This window comes from Talpa occidentalis, unplaced genomic scaffold (assembly GCF_014898055.3).
Source record: "Talpa occidentalis isolate TD23 unplaced genomic scaffold, MPIMG_talOcc4v2.1 talOcc4.5, whole genome shotgun sequence".
Classification (NCBI taxonomy): Eukaryota; Metazoa; Chordata; class Mammalia; order Eulipotyphla; family Talpidae; genus Talpa; species Talpa occidentalis.
The window spans coordinates 41,372,710-41,391,643 of NW_023604861.1; the positions used below are offsets into that span (position 1 = coordinate 41,372,710).

At 36.7% G+C, this 18,934-nt stretch overlaps 1 protein-coding gene across 4 annotated transcripts in view; it reads right to left on the bottom strand.

Moving 5' to 3' along the window:
* The window catches only part of CCDC122 (coiled-coil domain containing 122), a 30,392-nt gene extending 11,504 nt beyond the window's left edge, over positions 1-18,888 (bottom strand). The window contains exons 1-7 of one of the 4 annotated variants that reach the window (XM_037526972.2): positions 18,807-18,888; positions 17,894-18,001; positions 13,215-13,299; positions 6,388-6,461; positions 6,006-6,079; positions 5,378-5,493; positions 672-1,070 (exon numbers count right to left, since the gene is read on the bottom strand). In XM_037526972.2, the coding sequence (XP_037382869.1) occupies positions 672-1,070; positions 5,378-5,493; positions 6,006-6,051 (561 nt within the window). In that variant the 5' untranslated portion in view covers positions 6,052-6,079; positions 6,388-6,461; positions 13,215-13,299; positions 17,894-18,001; positions 18,807-18,888. The remainder of the gene's footprint in view (positions 1-671; positions 1,071-5,377; positions 5,494-6,005; positions 6,080-6,387; positions 6,462-13,214; positions 13,300-17,893; positions 18,002-18,806) is intronic. The other 3 variants (XM_037526973.2, XM_037526970.2, XM_037526974.2) reach the window with 3 other exon arrangements.
* Positions 18,889-18,934: the final 46 nt, after the last annotated feature.

Below are 18,934 nucleotides of genomic sequence, written 5' to 3' on the forward strand. Positions count from 1 at the left end.
CATATTTAATTTTGATGAATAGGATTAGAATATTACTTCTATAGGTACAAAGAGTAAAAATATGGCTATTTTTTTAACAAATCAAAATATGGCTATTTAAGCAAACAAACCTTAGATTTAAAATTTTTGAAATAAAATCCATATGAAAATAAGACATAAGGCAAAGTGGTTGTGCCCAGCAAAGTGGAAAAAATATTTTTTAAATTCTCTAGTGAAAAAATGATGGATACTTTAAGTTTGTACCTTTCACTATCTTCAAAATATAGAAGATACTTCAGGTGCAATTAATAATTCATATTGTTTGTATAACAGCATTAAGCATACTAAATTGATTTGAACTGTTCTGGATCCATTACTCGAGAAACTAGAGTTTAAACATTTTTGTTTAAACATTTACCTCCTGTAATAAATGGATTAATTGTTCACTGTGATTTTGTTTGACTCTATATTTTTATTAATCTACAGGGAACTTGGGACATTTCTTTTATGCATTTGCACATTTGGTATAGTTGTTGCATAACTTAAATACTTATCCAAGAAATTAAAAATACTTTCTCAATCTAGTTAGAGTAGTGATGGGTATATTATTAAGTTAACGGTATATTTATTAATTATGAGCATACGTGCAAAAAAGAATGACAGAAAAAGGCTTGGTAAGTGATATATCAAACCTGTACTTGTTTCATCCAATTTCCTTCTGGATTTTGGAGATCTTGCATAAGTTCTTCTTTCATTGTCTTTAGTTTTTTAACAAGATCTCGTTTTTCATGGAGTTCAGTCATGAATGGCCACTTTCTTTCTACATCCCCAAGACTATGTTTATGAACTTTTATTTTTGCATAATATTCATTGTATCTTATCATGTGTTCCTCAAGCTCTTCTTGAGCTGCTTCTATGTCAAATTTAAGCTTTACATTTACTGTATGTAAGGATCTAATTTGAGTTTCCAGGTTTCCACAGTGAAGTTTGGTATTCTCTATGGTAGCATCTTGCTGATAAATTTGCCTTTCTGTTTCTTTAGCTTCTTCAGAGACAGATGCTATTTGTTTTTCAAGCTCATGAAGTTCATTCTGTAATGTATTTCAACACTATTATTAATTCATGATATTTAACATGAGAGAAAAGTCACTGTTTTGATCCATAGTGCATGTAGAATCACTTAACAAAAATATATTTATCAAATATAGAGAAAAATGATGCATGATAGAAGGAAACATACAATAAAGAAATGAAATTATTTTATAATCTCAACGGAAGCCCAGAGTGGTATGTTTCTTACTTTAAAACATTCATTTAATTCTAAACATTAAAATTATATATTTGGTCTTAATATTTTATAGTAAAAGATATTTTAGAATATTTTAATAATACATTATGGGCATCAGAAATATACACTGAAGAAAGATAATATGATAAAAATGATAATGCTTTGGGTTAAAAATCAAAGAGATAAGTTATTTCACCTTACTGCTGTTTACTAGGAAGTATGATCATACATAACAAACTTACTCTATCTAAGCCTCACTTTCTTCATTTGCAAATGAGCTTAAACATGTTTACAAAACCTCTTTGGGGCCTTTGGCAGTTCTAACCAGCCAGGTGTTTTCACACCACCATTATTCCCTTATTCTCTTCAGATATTCTGAGCATTCCTTCTCAGCTTCAAGGGTTCCATGAAATATAGGTCTTCCACAGGTTTCAGGCACTCTTATATGGGTAATCCTATCCATATTTATTTGGATTATCCTATCTATACTTATATCTTGAGCCACAAATAGGTTAATGATTCATAGAACATAAGAGGTTTTGAGTCCTACCCTAGCTATCTCAACTTCTTCACTAGCTGTCTCAACTTCATCATGTCCAAAAATCAGGTAAATCACTCCCTAACTGCCATCCCTTCCCTTGTATCAGTCACCTACTTTCAGAACCACAACACCTCAGTGACATATGGCAATAAGTGTTCATTGATGATATCTGGGGCAGTCTGGGTTTGCTAGATAGTTCTGTTAACTTTAGTTGGATTTGCTCAAATGTCTGGGGTTTGGCAGGCTGTAGAATGATTTAGTTTGGTTAATGGAGCCAGTTGGAGCATTTTGGCTTCATTCTCCACTGGACCAAATCAGGCATGTCTTTCTCATGATGACAGTGGGTGAGGAAATTCAATTATGTGATTTTTTTTCAAGCTTCTGTTTGAATAATGCCTGCTAATTTCTCATCTGATTACATGTTGAAACTCACAGTCAAAAGGAATGAGTGTGCCTGTCCACTATGGGAGGGCATTTCAATGATAAATGGTAAAGGATGTGGATATATACAAGAATGAAGAATTGGGGGGAAATACAAATTAATATAGGCTTATATTCCCAAGCTAATCAACTCTTTTGCTTTGGGAGTTTCCCTTAATTTCTTCATTCTCTTCATTCTCTAAATAGTGGTTCATCAAATTCTGTAGTTACTCCTATCAAAAGAAATCTGAAGTCCATCTTCCATCTTTTTTTTTTCCCTATCCAGTATGGTCATCATCTTTAAATAAATTTATAATTTATAATTTGGGGAGGGAGGCACTGTACTAGAAAGGCAGGTCCATTCTATCCTTTTCCTGGCAGAGACAAGAGAAGGGAGTGCACTGAAAAATACAATATGCAAATGAACCTCAATCTTCACCTTCAGTTCTGGTATTTCAAATGCTCACATGACACTTCATTTTAGATACCTAATAAACATCTCAACTATGGTTGAGTATTCTTGATTTCAATAAGCTGCATCTCTTTGCATCTCAATACCTTAAAACCTAGAATTAATTCTTGATTATTCCCCTTATCTTAGTCCCTATAATGAATTTACCAGAAAATTCTGTGGTTGGGCATCCAAAATAAAATCCCCAAATCACTTCTGAACAATCTTTGTAGAGAGGCCTAGCTTCTAACTATTCTTTCTATTTCTATCCCCCCCATATCTCTCCCAACTAGTCCCTTCACAGCAGGAGAATCTTTTAAAAAATATAAATCATACCATGCTATTTCCCCATTTAAGAGCCTTTAATGGTTTCCTACAATCATGAAATTCCAATTTGTTTATGTGGTTTACAAGACTATATGTGCTGTAGTCCCTATCTACTAAACCATCTTTCTCATTGATTATTGTCCCTTCTTTCAATCTGTTTATTAAAGATGCCTAGTTTCTTCCTTTCTAAGGGTATATGGGATTATTTTTCCTATCTCGAAAATCTTTATTTCTTACTATTACTTGTTGAGTATTTGTCTTTCCCAATTTAGCTTTATTCTTCTTCTTCAGGACAATCTTTCCTTCTTCCCTGATTCAAAATAAAAAGTAACTATCCATCTTCCTCCCTGAGTTAGTTTCTATACGTTATCCTATTGTATTTCCTTTGGAATATGTAAACCACATGTTCTTTAGTTGTTTATTTCTTAATTGCTTGTCTCTCCTGACTAGAAAGTCATTCATGGATACAGTAATCTTGTCTATCTTATTTACCACTGTCTTCCTATAACACTGTAATCTAAAAAGGTGAGGTTCCATGTTCCCTGCCTCACCCAATGAAAGGGTGGACCTAAGAAATGGAGTGAAGCTAAAAATACTTAGAGAAGGAAGACTTGAGGCATGTGGAACAGAGAGACACGTGAAGAAGTTGCACTTGATTCTTGGCCATGAACTTGTATCAGGGGCTTGAGGGACATAAGAGGAGACATTTGAAAGAGACATTGGTTTGAGACCCATAGGAAGGCTGAAAATGGCAGCCTTTATCTTGACTTGTATTTTGGTTTTGCTTTTTTCCTTCCAGATATTCCTGGCCCCTTCTGCTCCTTTTCTATGGTTCCCCATCAGAAGGTGCCTTAGACTTGTGGTAAGCTTTCAGGTCTCAGTGGCCCCATTTGGACCCAACCCTGTTTGGCCGGACATTTACCCATGAGGGGATAGGTAATTTTAGGTGTTTCATTGGGAAACAATATCCCTTCTCTCTTCTGTCTATTGCACACTAATTCTATTAAAGTTCTTTTCTGTTGAAGGTCTTATACCCTAAGAGTATGTTTTGTCTTTATGCAGTGATGACAGAACCCATTTAGAGTGTGAAAGGTTTGAGGGTCCTTGGAGCACCTCTCAATCTGCCCACTAACATTCCCAGTGCTTAACATGGTACCTGGAACTAAGTAGGTGCACAATACTCAATATATATTTATTAAATGAGTGAACAAGTGATGCATAGTGGTACATGCCCTGCTAGCTAGATCAGGCTATTTATCAATGTGGAGAGTGTTTTTACATCACTGATTTGGCCACCATCTCTTCTCTTTCCTGGTTTTATGTAGTTATCTGTTACTTTTTCTTACTGGCTGTAGTCAATTCCTCCTTTCATCCATTTTTACCCTTTCATTACAATTACATTTCTTGTTATCTTACTCCTTCTTCATCCTCCTTTGCTCTCTTTCCTTCCCTTGTTCCCTCTCCTCTTTCTTCTTACTTGTTCATATTATTCCTTCTCTCCCTCCTCTCACTGTCCTGTTTTTGGTTTTGTTTAGTTATTTAGTGAGATATAATTGATGCACATATTTAAATGTTATAATCTGATTAGTTTAGACTAACTTTCATGCTGATAATAATAAGGGGCTAGGGAGGAAAGGACACCAATACCTAGTATAGAAATATGCACATACATACGTACCACACTGTATGATGAATGATCTGTTTTCTTTAAGCTAAAACTCTTGCATTAAATTGAGATTCCTGCCCCTATGATGCCCGAATGTGTGCTGGCTATTGACACCATCAGATATACAGAGTAAACATAACCAAGAAGCTGATAACAAAAAAGTATGAGTTCCAGGTTCCCTATGTTTGAATTATGACTATATTATCAAATACAAGGAACAGAAATATTCCTTGTCTTCTTGAAACATTCACTTGCAAGTAGTAACTCAAAAGTCAAAGCTTGAAAAATAATGGGTCAAAACTTACCTTCAATTCAGCATTTTTGGAAAAATATCAAATACAAGTGAAATTAAAATAATTCTGCTTGACACATTGGGTTTTATATCCTTATACCACAGTCATGACAACATTGTTGAATCTTTGTATAGCAGGTGCACAAAATGTTTTGTGAAACTGGAAAATTCATGTAAACTTTACTTAAGGATAATAGAACAATTAAGGAATAAATATTGAAAAATATAAAGTAAAATTATCTGTGCAGAATAAACATACCTAATAACACCTGATACTAACTTAATAGTTTTGAAAAAACATTTACAGATTGCTATGCCTTTTCTCTGGCTGGTGAAATTTAACAGTTTCCCTCTGTTTTAACTTGCCATCAAATCTAACACAATTATTTGAAAAAGACTATGAAATAGATTACCTGTAAATGCAACAGAATTTTTTTGTTTTTTTCTATTTCTGATGTTTGTGATTGTTGTTGCTTTGCAACTTGCTCTACAGCATCAGTTAATGAAGATGAGTCTTGTTTAGCCACAGCTATGAATAAAGTACAGAATAAAAATTTAAAATACAGATATTCTAAGAAAATTATGTTTCTTTATTTAAAATCATAAGAAGTTTGGTTTTCTCATAAGTTTTAGGATTGGCAATTTTTCCCTTTGATTACAAAAAAAGTCAAAATCAAAGATATAAATAATAAGCAATTCAAAATTGCTTGCAATGTTATGTATATTGGCCCTTTATAGAACAGTATCAGTATTCTTACTGTGCTAATTTTTTATCCAGACCACTTGCACATATACGATAATTATAGTGCTTTCCTAACAAATATATGCAATTATAGTTGATAAATTTTCATTATAGTCCTACATTTACAGAGTGTTATGCCTTTTCTAAACACTGTATGTTTCTCACCTCTTAAATTACTGGTGAAACTTAACAGCTTCCTTCTATTCTAACTTGCTATCACTTTTAATATGATTATTACATCACACTTTTTAAAAAATTGCTTATCTTTTGGCATTTATTTCTTAAGATTACTTTATTACCTTCTTTAAGAATTCCTTGATTCTTCCTGTCTGTGTTGCCTGACATTCTGTCTTCTTTCAGATCACCTTTTACTCTGACAAAATAATCAATGTTGTTAATCTTTCATTTTTGTTTCTTCTTGTCTATACAGTGGTGATCCTAAAAGTAAACTGTCAAACACCTCACAGGAATGTCAATAACATTTCATCATTAATTCCAAGAATCAAAATATATTGGTTGAGTGAGAAATTTTTGAGGAAAGAAGAACTGCATTTGGATTTTGAGTCTCATGTTTTTCATTTATTATGACCTTTAAAAAATTTTTCTGTTCATCAGCATCATTTGTAAACCTCACAGGGTTGCTTAATATTAAGTAGTATATGTAAATGCTTAACACAGTACCTGAAGTATATAGTGAGAAATTATTATAGATTGTATCTGGCATCTCCAGCATTATGATGAAGTAGACTCTGAAACTATAGTAAAAATATGTGAGAAACAGAGCCAAAATGGATTAGCAGTTTCTGCTGTGGGTTAGACTGCAGGGAATACAACATTCCTGTCCAGCACAATTCTGGCCAGGTATACTATGCAAATTAAAAATCATACTTCAATCTATTACACATCTAGAAGTAACTGGTAAGATGAAAAGGTCATTTTCTACTTTGAAAAGTGAAGAGAATGAGTTCCTTCCTCTACCAGCACAGCAAATGAAAGCTGAGTTGGAAAAGTTAAAGGCATAACCAGCTTTGGGAAAAAAATAGAGTATCTGAAATTACATATTAATTTCTATACAGAGGAAACTGTATAAACTTGCATGATTAATAAAAAGAATTAAATGTTGTTAGATACTTTTAAAATTATAAATCACCATATTTAGCAGTTGTACATATGGGTGTTTTCTACTTATTTTTTTAAAAAAAATACTTTGTTGTTTTACAGAATCTGTGCATTTTTCCAAATACTAAAGCCATGATAAATTTCATAAGCCAAAAGAAGACAAATATTATAACATTAAGGTGCATGTAAGGAAGTTTCCAAAGGGAAATATGTAAAATCACCTAAGTATCTTTCTTAAAGATTGATTAAATATAAAGCACCATCTACTAGTAGCATGTGTTTTCCAAAAACAAAAATTTAAAGGATTGAAACTTGATATATAAGCAAAAAGGAGAGAAAAAACCTAAATGGCTCCCTAAGTCAGGAGATTTAAATAGACCCAGAAATATCAAGCTACAAGTTCTGAGAGTTTCACTCAGCAGACTGTCATTATCACCTCTGAAATTTATGATTCTTTTCTGTCTCTTCATGTCACTTCTTTCCTTCAAATCTCACTTTAAATTGCCTCATTTATAATGTCTTCCCTGAAAAGCAACTCATCACTTTGCTCATGCCATTTCTCTATGACTTTTCTGCTTTATAGATAGTTCCAGATTAATGCTAATGAATCCACATCTGATTTTCCCTCTTGCTCTTCTATATGGGTTGTATGTCACAGACTTCATCATAAATTCTACCTTGAAAATGTGTGCCCTCGGGCCTCCCTGTGGCGCAAGAGGTTAAAACACAACCTATGAAGCTGTCCACAGCCTCTGCAGTTTGATTCTCTGGCCGGCCAGAGAGCAACCCACAGGAACAGCAGACCTCTCCTGACTCACCCGCTACTCCCCTCAGCAGTGTACTTTGGTCAGTCTGCCTGTTCTGTTCCCCACTCTTTCTCTGGTGAATCCGCTCACCCCCCCACACCTCTGGCCTATATCCCAGCTCTTGTATGTATAAATAAATAAATCTTTAAAAAAAGAAAAGAAAATGTGTGCCCTCTACATTTATACTTTGTTAGTTCTCTCGATTACAAATGATAAAATTATTTAGTACTTATTTATGCAGGCACTGTTCTAAGCACTTTAGATAAAAAACAAGTATCATATATTGATTATTATATGCTCTAAGCTTAAGATAGCCTAAGAACTTTACAAATATTAACTCATTTAACCTATGAACTAGATATGAGTTTTACTTTACAGATAAAGTAGACAAACAAATTTACCTAAAGTGGAACAGCTATTAGTGTTGAAAATTTTATTTGCATTCAGATAGTCTGACTCCAAGGATCATATTCTTAACTAGTATGGTAGACCTCCAAGATTGTAAAGTTTTTAAGGAAGAGTCATAAAGAATCTGGAGTATAAAACTCCAGAATCCAATGACTTTTGTGTTCCTGCATTGTAAAATGTCTCTCTAATCGCTCTCTTTATCATTCCCACTACCACCCACATTTCTTCTTGTGGAAACTATCTCAATAAGGTCCACTGATGGAGCTGCTGCAGTTCCTTCAGACTCCAGTGGCCTCAACACCAAAATTTGCATGACTGAAGAGAAGACTCAGTGAATTTTTCATTAACCTGGTAAATTACCTTCCTGGTGAGTCACTACATTTTTCTTTCCACCAAATCAGTCATCTCTAAAAATTTGCATAAGACATTGTGTGAATTCTTCCCATTACACCCTACACCCCTGTTAACTTCAGTCTTGAGGAGAAGTCCAAGACTTGCAGGTCATTCTTCATCATGAAAACCTATCCTTACATGGCTTAGTAAATTGCCAAACTTGATGCTATCTACTCCCCAACTCTTTTATATCTTTCCATTGTAATCTCTGGAAGTAATGATCCATTGTCAGCAAAATCTGATCTTTAACTTCTTCAGTGAACTTTTTTTTCACATTTTTGCTCTGTTTGAAATACTCCAAAGATACTGCTTCCTCATACTCAAGTCAGTAAGTCTATAGGTGAGGCATTTCATACTATTATAATTGCATCCCAAAAACAACCTAATTTCTTCATGTCATCAAATTATATTTCACTCTTCCCTGTTTTTATCAATTGACTCCCAGGTCTCTAATTCTTGATCCTAAATTAGAGCATCTGACTTCTGGCAATTCTATTATTACTTTTCTTAAATTTCTTTGAGATTTCAACATCTGCACAGATGGTACAAATACCCTGAGTACCAGTACATTGATGTCTTCTTTCATCCATCCTCCCCAGACTACTACAGATTAAACTACACCTCATCCATAATTCCAAATTAAATCTATTTTTTTAGCTAATTTCTCCTGGTATTTTGACTGTAAGCCATTTCAACCATATGCAAATATCCAATCCACTGACTTCTAGATTTTCACAATCCCTCAGTCCTTATAGTCACTTCCTTCCTTGATCACCTTACTTTCCTTTGCATTCATTCTCACTTCTTTTATTCCTTGTCCTACTTCCTCAAAAAATCCCAACAGTTGCTTTTCTTACACTTTAGTAGCAGAGTAGGTCTAAAGAAGAAAACACACCCATGCTATGTTTTATTTTAAATTCAAGACCATTTATGTTAAGTGGGCCCTTGATGGTAGGCCCTTAGAATTCACTAAATTTCAGAGATGATTATTTCACTCCTTTCCTTTGTCTTCAAACCTTCCACATCTCTTTCCTCATCCCTTCAGTTGATAATTCAGCTTAAATGATAATTGAAAAAAAAATCAGGGGATGATAAATCAGTCTACCAGTCCTTCTGCACATCTACCCATACACTATTCTTCTCTTGCAATGAATAATGTATTCTCACTCCCATCTAAGCCATTCCTCTATTGTCATACTCCTTTCTTTTGTTGTCAAGGACATTATTCCTTCAAATGTTCCACCAAGAGAATTTTTCTTTCTTTGGTCAAACATATTGTCCTGAATAACTAATCATAAAACCAACAATAACCACCCCTTGCTTTGCAGTATAATCCCCTTTTACTGTTGACCCATTTTTTGTTTTCATTTATAGCCAAGAACCTTACTGTCCATTTCTGTCATTATTTTTGAACTCACTAAAAGTAATCATTTTCCACTTTAACTTTAAAGTTCTTACCAAAGTACCTAAGACCTACACATTGCCACAGTCAGTGGATGAATTCAGTCCTCACCTTCCCTGACCTATCTGCATCATTTGACACAATCATATCCTCCTTGAGACACCATACATGCTTCTTGGTTTCCTTTGCTTATTCCTCCTCATCATTCTCATTTTCTAATTTATGTTAGAATATCCTAGAGCTCGGTCCTCAAGCCTTTTCTCTGTACTCATTCTACAAATGATGTCAATCAGTTCCATGCTTTAAAATTCACATACCACCCAAATTTATATTTGTTATATGAATATTCCCTTTGAGTTCCAGATTCATACAATTTTGCCTAGCTGATAGCTCCACGTGGAAGTCCTATAGATTTTTCAATTTAATATGTTCCAAATTAAACTATTGATTTCTCTCTCCACCCCATCACCACCAACCTTGGTCCTTCATAGTCTTTTCCATCTCAGAAAATTACAAGTTCATTTTTCTTCTCTAGACCCAAAGCCCTAAAGACATTTGCAGGTAGGTCTTTAGAAGGGAAAGTCAACCAGATTTGCCAATGATAAGCATGCATGAGAGACTATTGTTGATGTTTCATAGACCTCCTGGGAAAATCTTTAGGATACTCCTCAAGCAATTGACCCAGGGCTGAAGCTCCAATTGTTTTACCCATAGAAAAAGTCAGAATCTTGACTCTATTCTAATCTGCTTCTTTTGGCAAAACTTATTGGTTTCAATCTTTATATTGGGAATAAAGTCACTTCTTACCACTTCTGAATACTGTTTCAGCAGAGAAGCCTTTTGAAATAACTCTCTCTAAAACATGAGCTCATCTCCTTCATTTCATTATGTCTTATCTTATGAGAGTATTTGTCTCTTATGAAAATTTGTCTCCATTTGTTTCATAGACATCTTATTTATACATGTGCTTCTTTTCTATCCTCTTTTACTAATGTAAGCTCCATGAGGGTAGAGACCTAGAAGAGTTTCTGGCACATCTGTAATGTCTGCAGTCTACATCTACTACAATTCATCCTGTTTGATTATCAGACTATAACTACCATACTGCTCTGATGTCAACATCACAACCAATCTTCAACTCCAATTTAGATGGCATCTTCTTTAAGAAGTCTTTCTTGATCTTTCTGGGTAGATATAATCTCTCCCTTCTCTTTTTAGTACAGTTGTTTTAATATCTCTATTATATTATGATAGATAATAATATATACTCTAGAAAAAGACAGAGCTAGTCTTGAATCTAGATTGTGTCACTTATTAATTTATTAGGTAAATTCTTTCCAACCAGCCTCAGTTTCCTTATTAGTAAAACAAAAACGATAGTAGTACCTGCTTCATTAGGATTGTTATTAGGACTAAATGAAAAAAATTCATGTAAAACATCTAGCAAAGGACTGCCATACAACAAAATTTTACTCATCACTTCCATTATTTTACACTCTATTTCCACACTAGACTGTAAGCTCCAGGAAGGCACATACAATGTCTTATTTATTACTATATTTGCTAAAGGATTTGACAAGGTAAACTTTATCAAGTGAAGAAAATTGGATTCATATAAAAGAAAAAATAACTGGTATTTTTAAAATCTCTATTACTGATACATATATATACACATATACACACATAAATAAACTGAAGCACTCTTAAGTGATATTTAACTAAACCAACTATTCATGAAAGGATATCTGCTTTAAAATTGGTAAAGTTTTGATTTTTTTTCTAGAGCTCTAGAGTATACTGGACAAAAAATAAAAATAACATCAAACTACTGCCATCTACTGATAATTCATTATAGTTGCACAAATCAATGAAAACCAGAGTCTTGACACTAGCAATTACTTTCACTCAAACCACATACATGGGTTCATATTACACACAAGGCATGGTGGGAATGTGAATTGATTGATTTAAAAAAAATCACAGTATCTACTGTATTTGATTGTAAATATCCACATTTTACATATAAAATAAACAATCTTTTAGGAAAAAATACTTTCAACTAATAAAGTAGCTTTGGAAAAAACAATGCAATGGAAATACTACAATAAACTATAATTCTATATTAACAGTTAACATTTATTGAATACTTATAATGTAACCAGTGCTGTTTTAAGTGCTTTTATATGGATTATCTTTTTTTTTTCAGCTCAAAGCAATCCTACAAACTAGATTTTTTTTTAAAGATTTATTTATTTGTGCATATGAAAACTGGCACGTAGGCCAAAGGTGTGGGGGGTGAGAGGATTCACCAGAGTGGAGAGCAGAACAGGCTGATCTACTGAAATACACTGCTGAGGGGAGCAGTAGGAGAGGCAGGAGAGGTCTGCTGTACCATATGGGTTAGCTCTCTGGCCAGCAATAGCTTGATAGTGCTGAGACTTAACCCCTTGTACTACCAAGGAGGCTCCTAGATATTATTTTTTATGTACATTTTGTAGATAAGGAAACTAAGACTTGGAGAAATATGGAAATTCACCAAAGGTCACACATCCAATAAATGGGAAGGATGAACTTTGAAGCAATTAGGATCCAAACTAACATTTATTAGGTACTTATTATGTACTAAAACACTATGATAAGCATGATTTGTGCATGTCATCATTTGAATTCAAGAGGTAAGTCTCTGTACTAGGCCCTTGGGAGAAGATAGCTAAGTAGCCATGATTTGGGAAACACATCTAGTGTCTTCTACCAAATTATTGAGCAAAATAGAACAAGGCTATCAAACTCCACTAGAGCCTTTGAGAAATTTTGGCTTAGAAGAATTAAAAGGAGTCAATTTTATGTGTGCATCACATCACCTAAGCACCATTTTTCATTCTGAATGGAAAAAAACAATTGTGTGAGCATGCCAGGTAGTTTAAATAGTTAAATTTATAAAATAGTTAAGAGAGTAAGTATTTTATTAGAAAACAAAGAAAAAAATTTATAGCTATTTGTCATGCAAGTGTGAAAATGTTTTTGTTTTTGTTTGCTAAGTGGGAGGAGAGTTTAATATCTAAAGTTAATGTGTGAATGGGGAAGATAAAAATTAACCTGAAGAAAGATGAAATAAGAGGGTTTCCTGGAGTTAAGCAAATTTTAAATTTTGGTCTATATTTGTCAATAGCATGATAGAATCACATCTGTATAATTCAATTCCAGCAAGAAAAATTAGGAGGCACAATGGAAAAAAAAATGTGACATACAACACAAATGAGTAAGAATCAATAATGCATTGTTTAGGGGAAAAAAAAGACTGTTTTTTCAACCACATGTTTTCAAGAGAAGTAGAGTGATCCAAAAGGAATTCACTGAATTATTAAAAATGTATTGCATACCTATCACACACAGTATCTTAGGATCTGTTGCAACTAGAGATTACTCTCTTCTCAGACTAGACAATGAAATTAAAGCTTCAGGATGCTGAAAACGGAAAGAAACCAGAGAATTAGCATTTACTTTAAATTACTAAGCATGATTTCTAAACCAAGAGTATCTTTGTAGTGGGTTGAATGGTGTCTCACCCAAAATATGTGCACGTCCTAATCTCTAGAACCTGTGAATGTGATCTTATTTGGAAAACCCAGGAAATCAATGCATTTAAATAAATGCATTTTAAATAAATAACCAGCCCGGGAAGCCAGCCAGCTATCTCTAAGTCAGACTTGTAGGAAGTTACACCACTATTTCTAATAACAGTGCAGGAAGTCAAACAGAATTCCTGTAACAACTGACCCCCAAAGACCTCTGCTTGACTAATAACTGACATTGTCTCTGATTTCGATTCCCACTCTAAGTTGGACCAATCAGAGAATGTCAAATATGCCCTTTCACCAGTCACATAAGATGCCCTGCTTCTTTAGCTCTACCTACAACTTCCCCACGCTAACATCCTCCTATCAGGGCATATCTGAAGATGTACCTTTTTTCCCCACTATGAAGCTTACCCATTCCTCTGCCTGAATTTCTGCCAAAACACAGGAATGGGGGTAGGGGTCTGACTCCTTTGTAATTTGCAAATAAACAGCCTTTGCCTGTTCTCATGGGGTTGGTCTTATTTCCAAACAGGTGTCCATATACCCAAAAGATAGAGTATGATATGAGATTCAGATATACATAAACAAGAAAATATGAGGCTGAAGACAAGGGGCCTAACCCATGCAGCCCAATCAAGAAATAACTAGAGCCACTAGAAGCTATAAGAGGCAAGGAAATCTTTGAAAGCCACACAGTCCAGACAATACATTTTTGTTGTTTTTAAGCCATTCTATTTGTGGTGATTTGTTATGGCAGCCTTAGGAAATTCATGTTAAATTATTTTTTTCCAGGAGGGTCCCATAAGGCTTAGTGTAAATAGTTTAAAAACAATTGCTTACACACCAAGAAAAACCTTTTTTAAAATGCCAGTTATTCTTATTTACATGGTGACACAAGAATATATGGGACTTCCTGTTGTTCTCCTTAATAGTCACACACCACCTCTGCTCTCAAAATACTCTAAGTCTTTACCATGGAGATAGACAAATAGTCAAATTATTAAAATGCAGAGGTATAGTAAATGCTCTTTCAGCCTACCTACACTTAACTTCTAACCAATTTACTCATTCTATTTCCTTTGTTTCTAATTCCTTTATCATGCTGAATGTTCACTATTAGAAAGCTACTCTCTAGTGGATCTTTCTACTTCTACTCCTATCAGCTGAATCACATGATCTGACAATGAGTTACTTTGTGTGTATTCCTGAACCTGTTTATGCTAACTCTACTTGTCAGTTCTCTCATAATTTTCTTGATATTATGAATACCAATGAAATAATGTAGTCTTTTTCTTTGAAATGTTTACTAGTTTAGAAAGACAGTGATTTGAGTATATTGTATATTTATTACTTTAGAAAGACAATGATTTGAGAAATAATTATGAAAGATAATAAGGAAGAAATTTGTACCCAGTGACACAAATGCCTTTATTTTCCTCTTAAAGGAATGAAATCTTGGGAAATGCTAACTGATGGTTTAGAAGTAGTTATGCAAGAAATACAATGCAGATATCTAATCAGCAGATTATTTGCAAAGAAAGGGCCTTGGATTTTAGATTGGCAAATGGGATTTTAGATTGGCAAAAATGTTTAAGGTGTTTGTTTTTTCATAACTTTCTTAACTGATTTTAAAAGATTTATTTATTTATTTATACAAGAATGAGGGTATAGGCCAGATGTACGAGAGGGTGAGACGATTCACCAGAGACAGAGTGGGGAGCAGAACAGGCAGATGCACTGAAATACACTGCTAAGGGGAGGAGCAGGAGAGACAGGAGAAGTCTGCCAGGCCATGTGGGACGCTCCCTGGTGGGCCAGGATCCAACTGTGCTACAGAGGCTGTGGACCACTTCAAAGCGCTGCACTCAACCGGCTGCGCCACCAGGGGAGGCCCTCTTAACTGACTTTTTAAAGTTTTATTCCAATATAATTTATACGCCATCAAGTTCAACCTTAAAATGTGCACCCTTCAACATTTAATTGACATTTTCAATTTGTTCCTTGTTTATGGGTCCAGACTGCATCTATGAGAGCACTTGTTTCATAGGAAAAAAACACTAGAGAAATAATTATTTCTGCTTGGTAAGAAGACTGGGATTCAAGGAAAGTTATGTTTGAGCTTGAGGGTTTTAAGCAACAGTCAAGGGAAGGATCATCTAAGTAGATGGAATAACATATGCAAAAAATGAAATTATATGGCTTATCCAAGTAAGTTTTTAGTTTGAATGGCTTGGGAGTAGGGAACCTTTTGTTTGTCTCCAAATCCAACTAATTATCTGAATCATCTGCAGAGATTAGATCAAAACGAAATAAAACATCACAGCAAAACATACTCAGACCTCACTCCCACATATTCTGATCCAAATGTATGTCTGAAATGGGGTTCCTGGATTTTTTTTTTTTTTTAAGATTTATTTATATAAGCACTGGGTACAGTCAGAAGCGCAGGAGGGTGAGCAAATTCACTAGCGCCAGAGCGGGGAACAGAACAGGCAGAGTGACGAAATACACTGCTGAGGGGAGCAGTGGGCGCAGCAGGAGAGGTCTGTCACACCATGTGGGACCCTTGCCCGGTGGCCAGGGATAGAACCACCGCTGCAGAGGCTGCGGGCAGCTTTGCAGCCCAGCACTCAAGCGCTGTGCCACCAGGGAAGGCCCCCCTGGATTTATTTTTTTAAGTAAGGCATCCTTGTATTACTTAAAGTGGGATGGGGTGCTGGGGACTAGGTAAAAGACTTAGGACGTGAGGCTAGATAACAGTGGTGACAGAAGAGAATGACAAGTAAATACAATATAATGAAAAACTCTCTCCTCCCTGACAGCTTCCCTACTTTGAAGTATTTTTATAATTTTTACTGCCACTACTACTGCATGAAAGAAAATGATTTCCCACCAATGGAGGAATGGAGATACAAGGTTAAGAACCTAACTCACACAAGGAGGTAGGGGTAGAAGGGATGAACGTAATCCATTAACCCAGTTTTAGAAACCAAGACCCTAGTCATCAACGCCCAGATCAGAAGGCACAACACCCAGAAACTCTCAGACAGCTATAGGGAATGTAAGCAGCACAAACTATCCATCCACAAAGATAAGCCCCTCCCTGAAGATGATAAAAGCTAACACTGCCCCCACAACAGGGCAGCACTCTGTCTGCCCACCTGTGACTATGCAGGTGTCCCTTTTCACCAACTCTCTCCTCTGCAGGGCAGCAGCCTTCCTGCCTGCCCGTGACCCCATGCAGGGACTTCTCACTGACCTCCCTCAGTGGAGGCAGCTCTCAAGGCCACCTACCTGCAACCATACAGGCCTCTCTAAGCAAACCTGTCCCTTTCTGGGCAGCTCTTTGTGTCTGCTTGTGTCAAAACAAGTGTCCTTTATTCTTCTGTCCCTTTCCCTAATAAACCTGCCCTTTAAATATAACTGATGTCCCTGTCTCATGGAGAAACTTGCCTGTGAAATTCCCTGGCTGTCGCTGAAACAGGTGAACCCTCCCCAGAGTGAACCCAAGGACCCAGCACTCCATATCCACGGACTCCAAAAACTCCATCACCATCATTGTCCATAAAAACAGACTTTTGGACCTCCCCTGGTGGCACAGCAGTTGAGCGCTGGGCTGCAAATCTGCCCGCAGCCTCTGAAGCGCCGGTTCCACCCTCGCGGTTAGCGAGGGTTCCACATGGTGCACAGACCTCTCCTGCAGCGCCCACTGCTCCCCTCAGCAGTGTATTGCGTTGGTCTGCCTGTTTTGTTCCCCGCTCTGGCTCTGGTGAATTCTTTCATCCTCCCACGCTTCTGACTGTACCCAGTGCTTGTAAGTATGTATAAATAAATAAATAAATAAATAAATAAATAAATAAATAAATAAATAAATATTTTTAAAAGAGAGACTTTTACACCTTTGTAACAAAAGACCTCTATTTTGCTTAAAGTAATGCTTAACATAAAACAAGTTCAAGGCAGAGTGTGCAAGCTCTGAGCAGATGTACCAGCTACCACTCACAGTTCTTAATAAATATCTAACAAAAATAATAAAATCATTCTGATAAAAAAAGTCTGCCAAGGACACTGAACAGAAAATTCCTATTCTGGGTCGGTGATTCCATTCCCTAGGGAAATAGAACAGCAGTACTTGTCCACCTCCAACTGTTCTTCTAAACTACACATCTGATATCCCTCCTTATTCCCAGCAAAGATTCTTCAGCACGTAACCAAATAAGCGATAAGGAAGAAAAGTGGACCCTCTCCTTCCATCATAACCAGTTTTCCAGAAAGCACCCTTTCTCTTACTTTTTTGAAGTTTGAATGAATTTTCTCTCTACCCTAGCATCCGCCCTCCATATAGTAGCTGTTCAATATAAATAAATGAATGTCATGCATAACGAGAGTAAATAAAGTATGCCAATTTGCACTTTCATGGGAAATCCAAGATTCTTTCCTTCTACTTGTCCACTAGTAGTATATATTTTAAAAGGGCATACAGGACTACTATCTGTCAACACAAGTGAAAGAGCTGCAGAGGGCTGGTCCAGAGGGCGTTCAAAGGTACAATCAGCATCCAGACAAAGGAGGTGTCGACCAATTTGTTTCTAGAAACAAACAAAAACAGTATAAATAAATGAATACACAAGCAAAACCGCCACCACCCACCCCACTTGAACACTGGATGACACACACCGCCAAGTGCTAAAGTAATGAAGTTCGCAGGCCCTAGCTCGGGTGATTAAACCCGGTGCCCTTGTTAGGGGGAAAGGATGTCCTGAGCTAATCCCATACAGGCTTTGTGGACTCCACCCAGACTCCAGACTAAAGCCATCAAGACATCAGGAAAGACAAATCCCATCACCACCAAAGGGAGGGTGGCTGGGACCTGAGGGTGCAGTTGGGCAGCCAGGTTGGATATAAAAACCAAACACGTGGGCCTTGGGCTAGCTCGCTGTAGCTCGCCTCCTGGCTTCAAGGCTCCTGGCTGGCGGCCAGCTCTCAGAGTGCCATTTGGGGTTCCAGATCAGCGGATCAGGTAGGACGCATTTAAAACTTTGTCTCCCACTTTTCTCCCTGAGCTGTACATTTCCTCATTTCCCCTTCCCTTGTAAATAAACCTTTATTAACCTTTCGCGTGTGCCTGCAGTAGAGCATTGACAAGTCCTTTTAAGCGCGCGGGTGAGGACCCACAGTCAGGCACCCCGTTTTGTATCGGGGTTGCTCTACAACACCCTGACCTCACGGCCTAGTCAGTGGGGAAACCCAGAGCAAGTGGTTCCATTCTCAGAAGGCTGCCCAGTCACCCCGTTCTCTGGGCCGCCCCGCGCCCTCACCCCGCCCCCCCGCCCAAGCCGCCCGCCCGCCAGGCTCCTCTCACCAGCCCACCGGCCCAGCCTCCCCGACACCGACCTGCCCGGCTCCCGCCAGAAGGTCTGTCCGCAGCGGGGGTTCCCGTTCCTCTGCCCGCCACCGCCGCGGGGTGCGGGCTGGGCGGGCCCTCCCCACCCGGAACTGCTGAAGCCGCCGCGGGGCGCGAA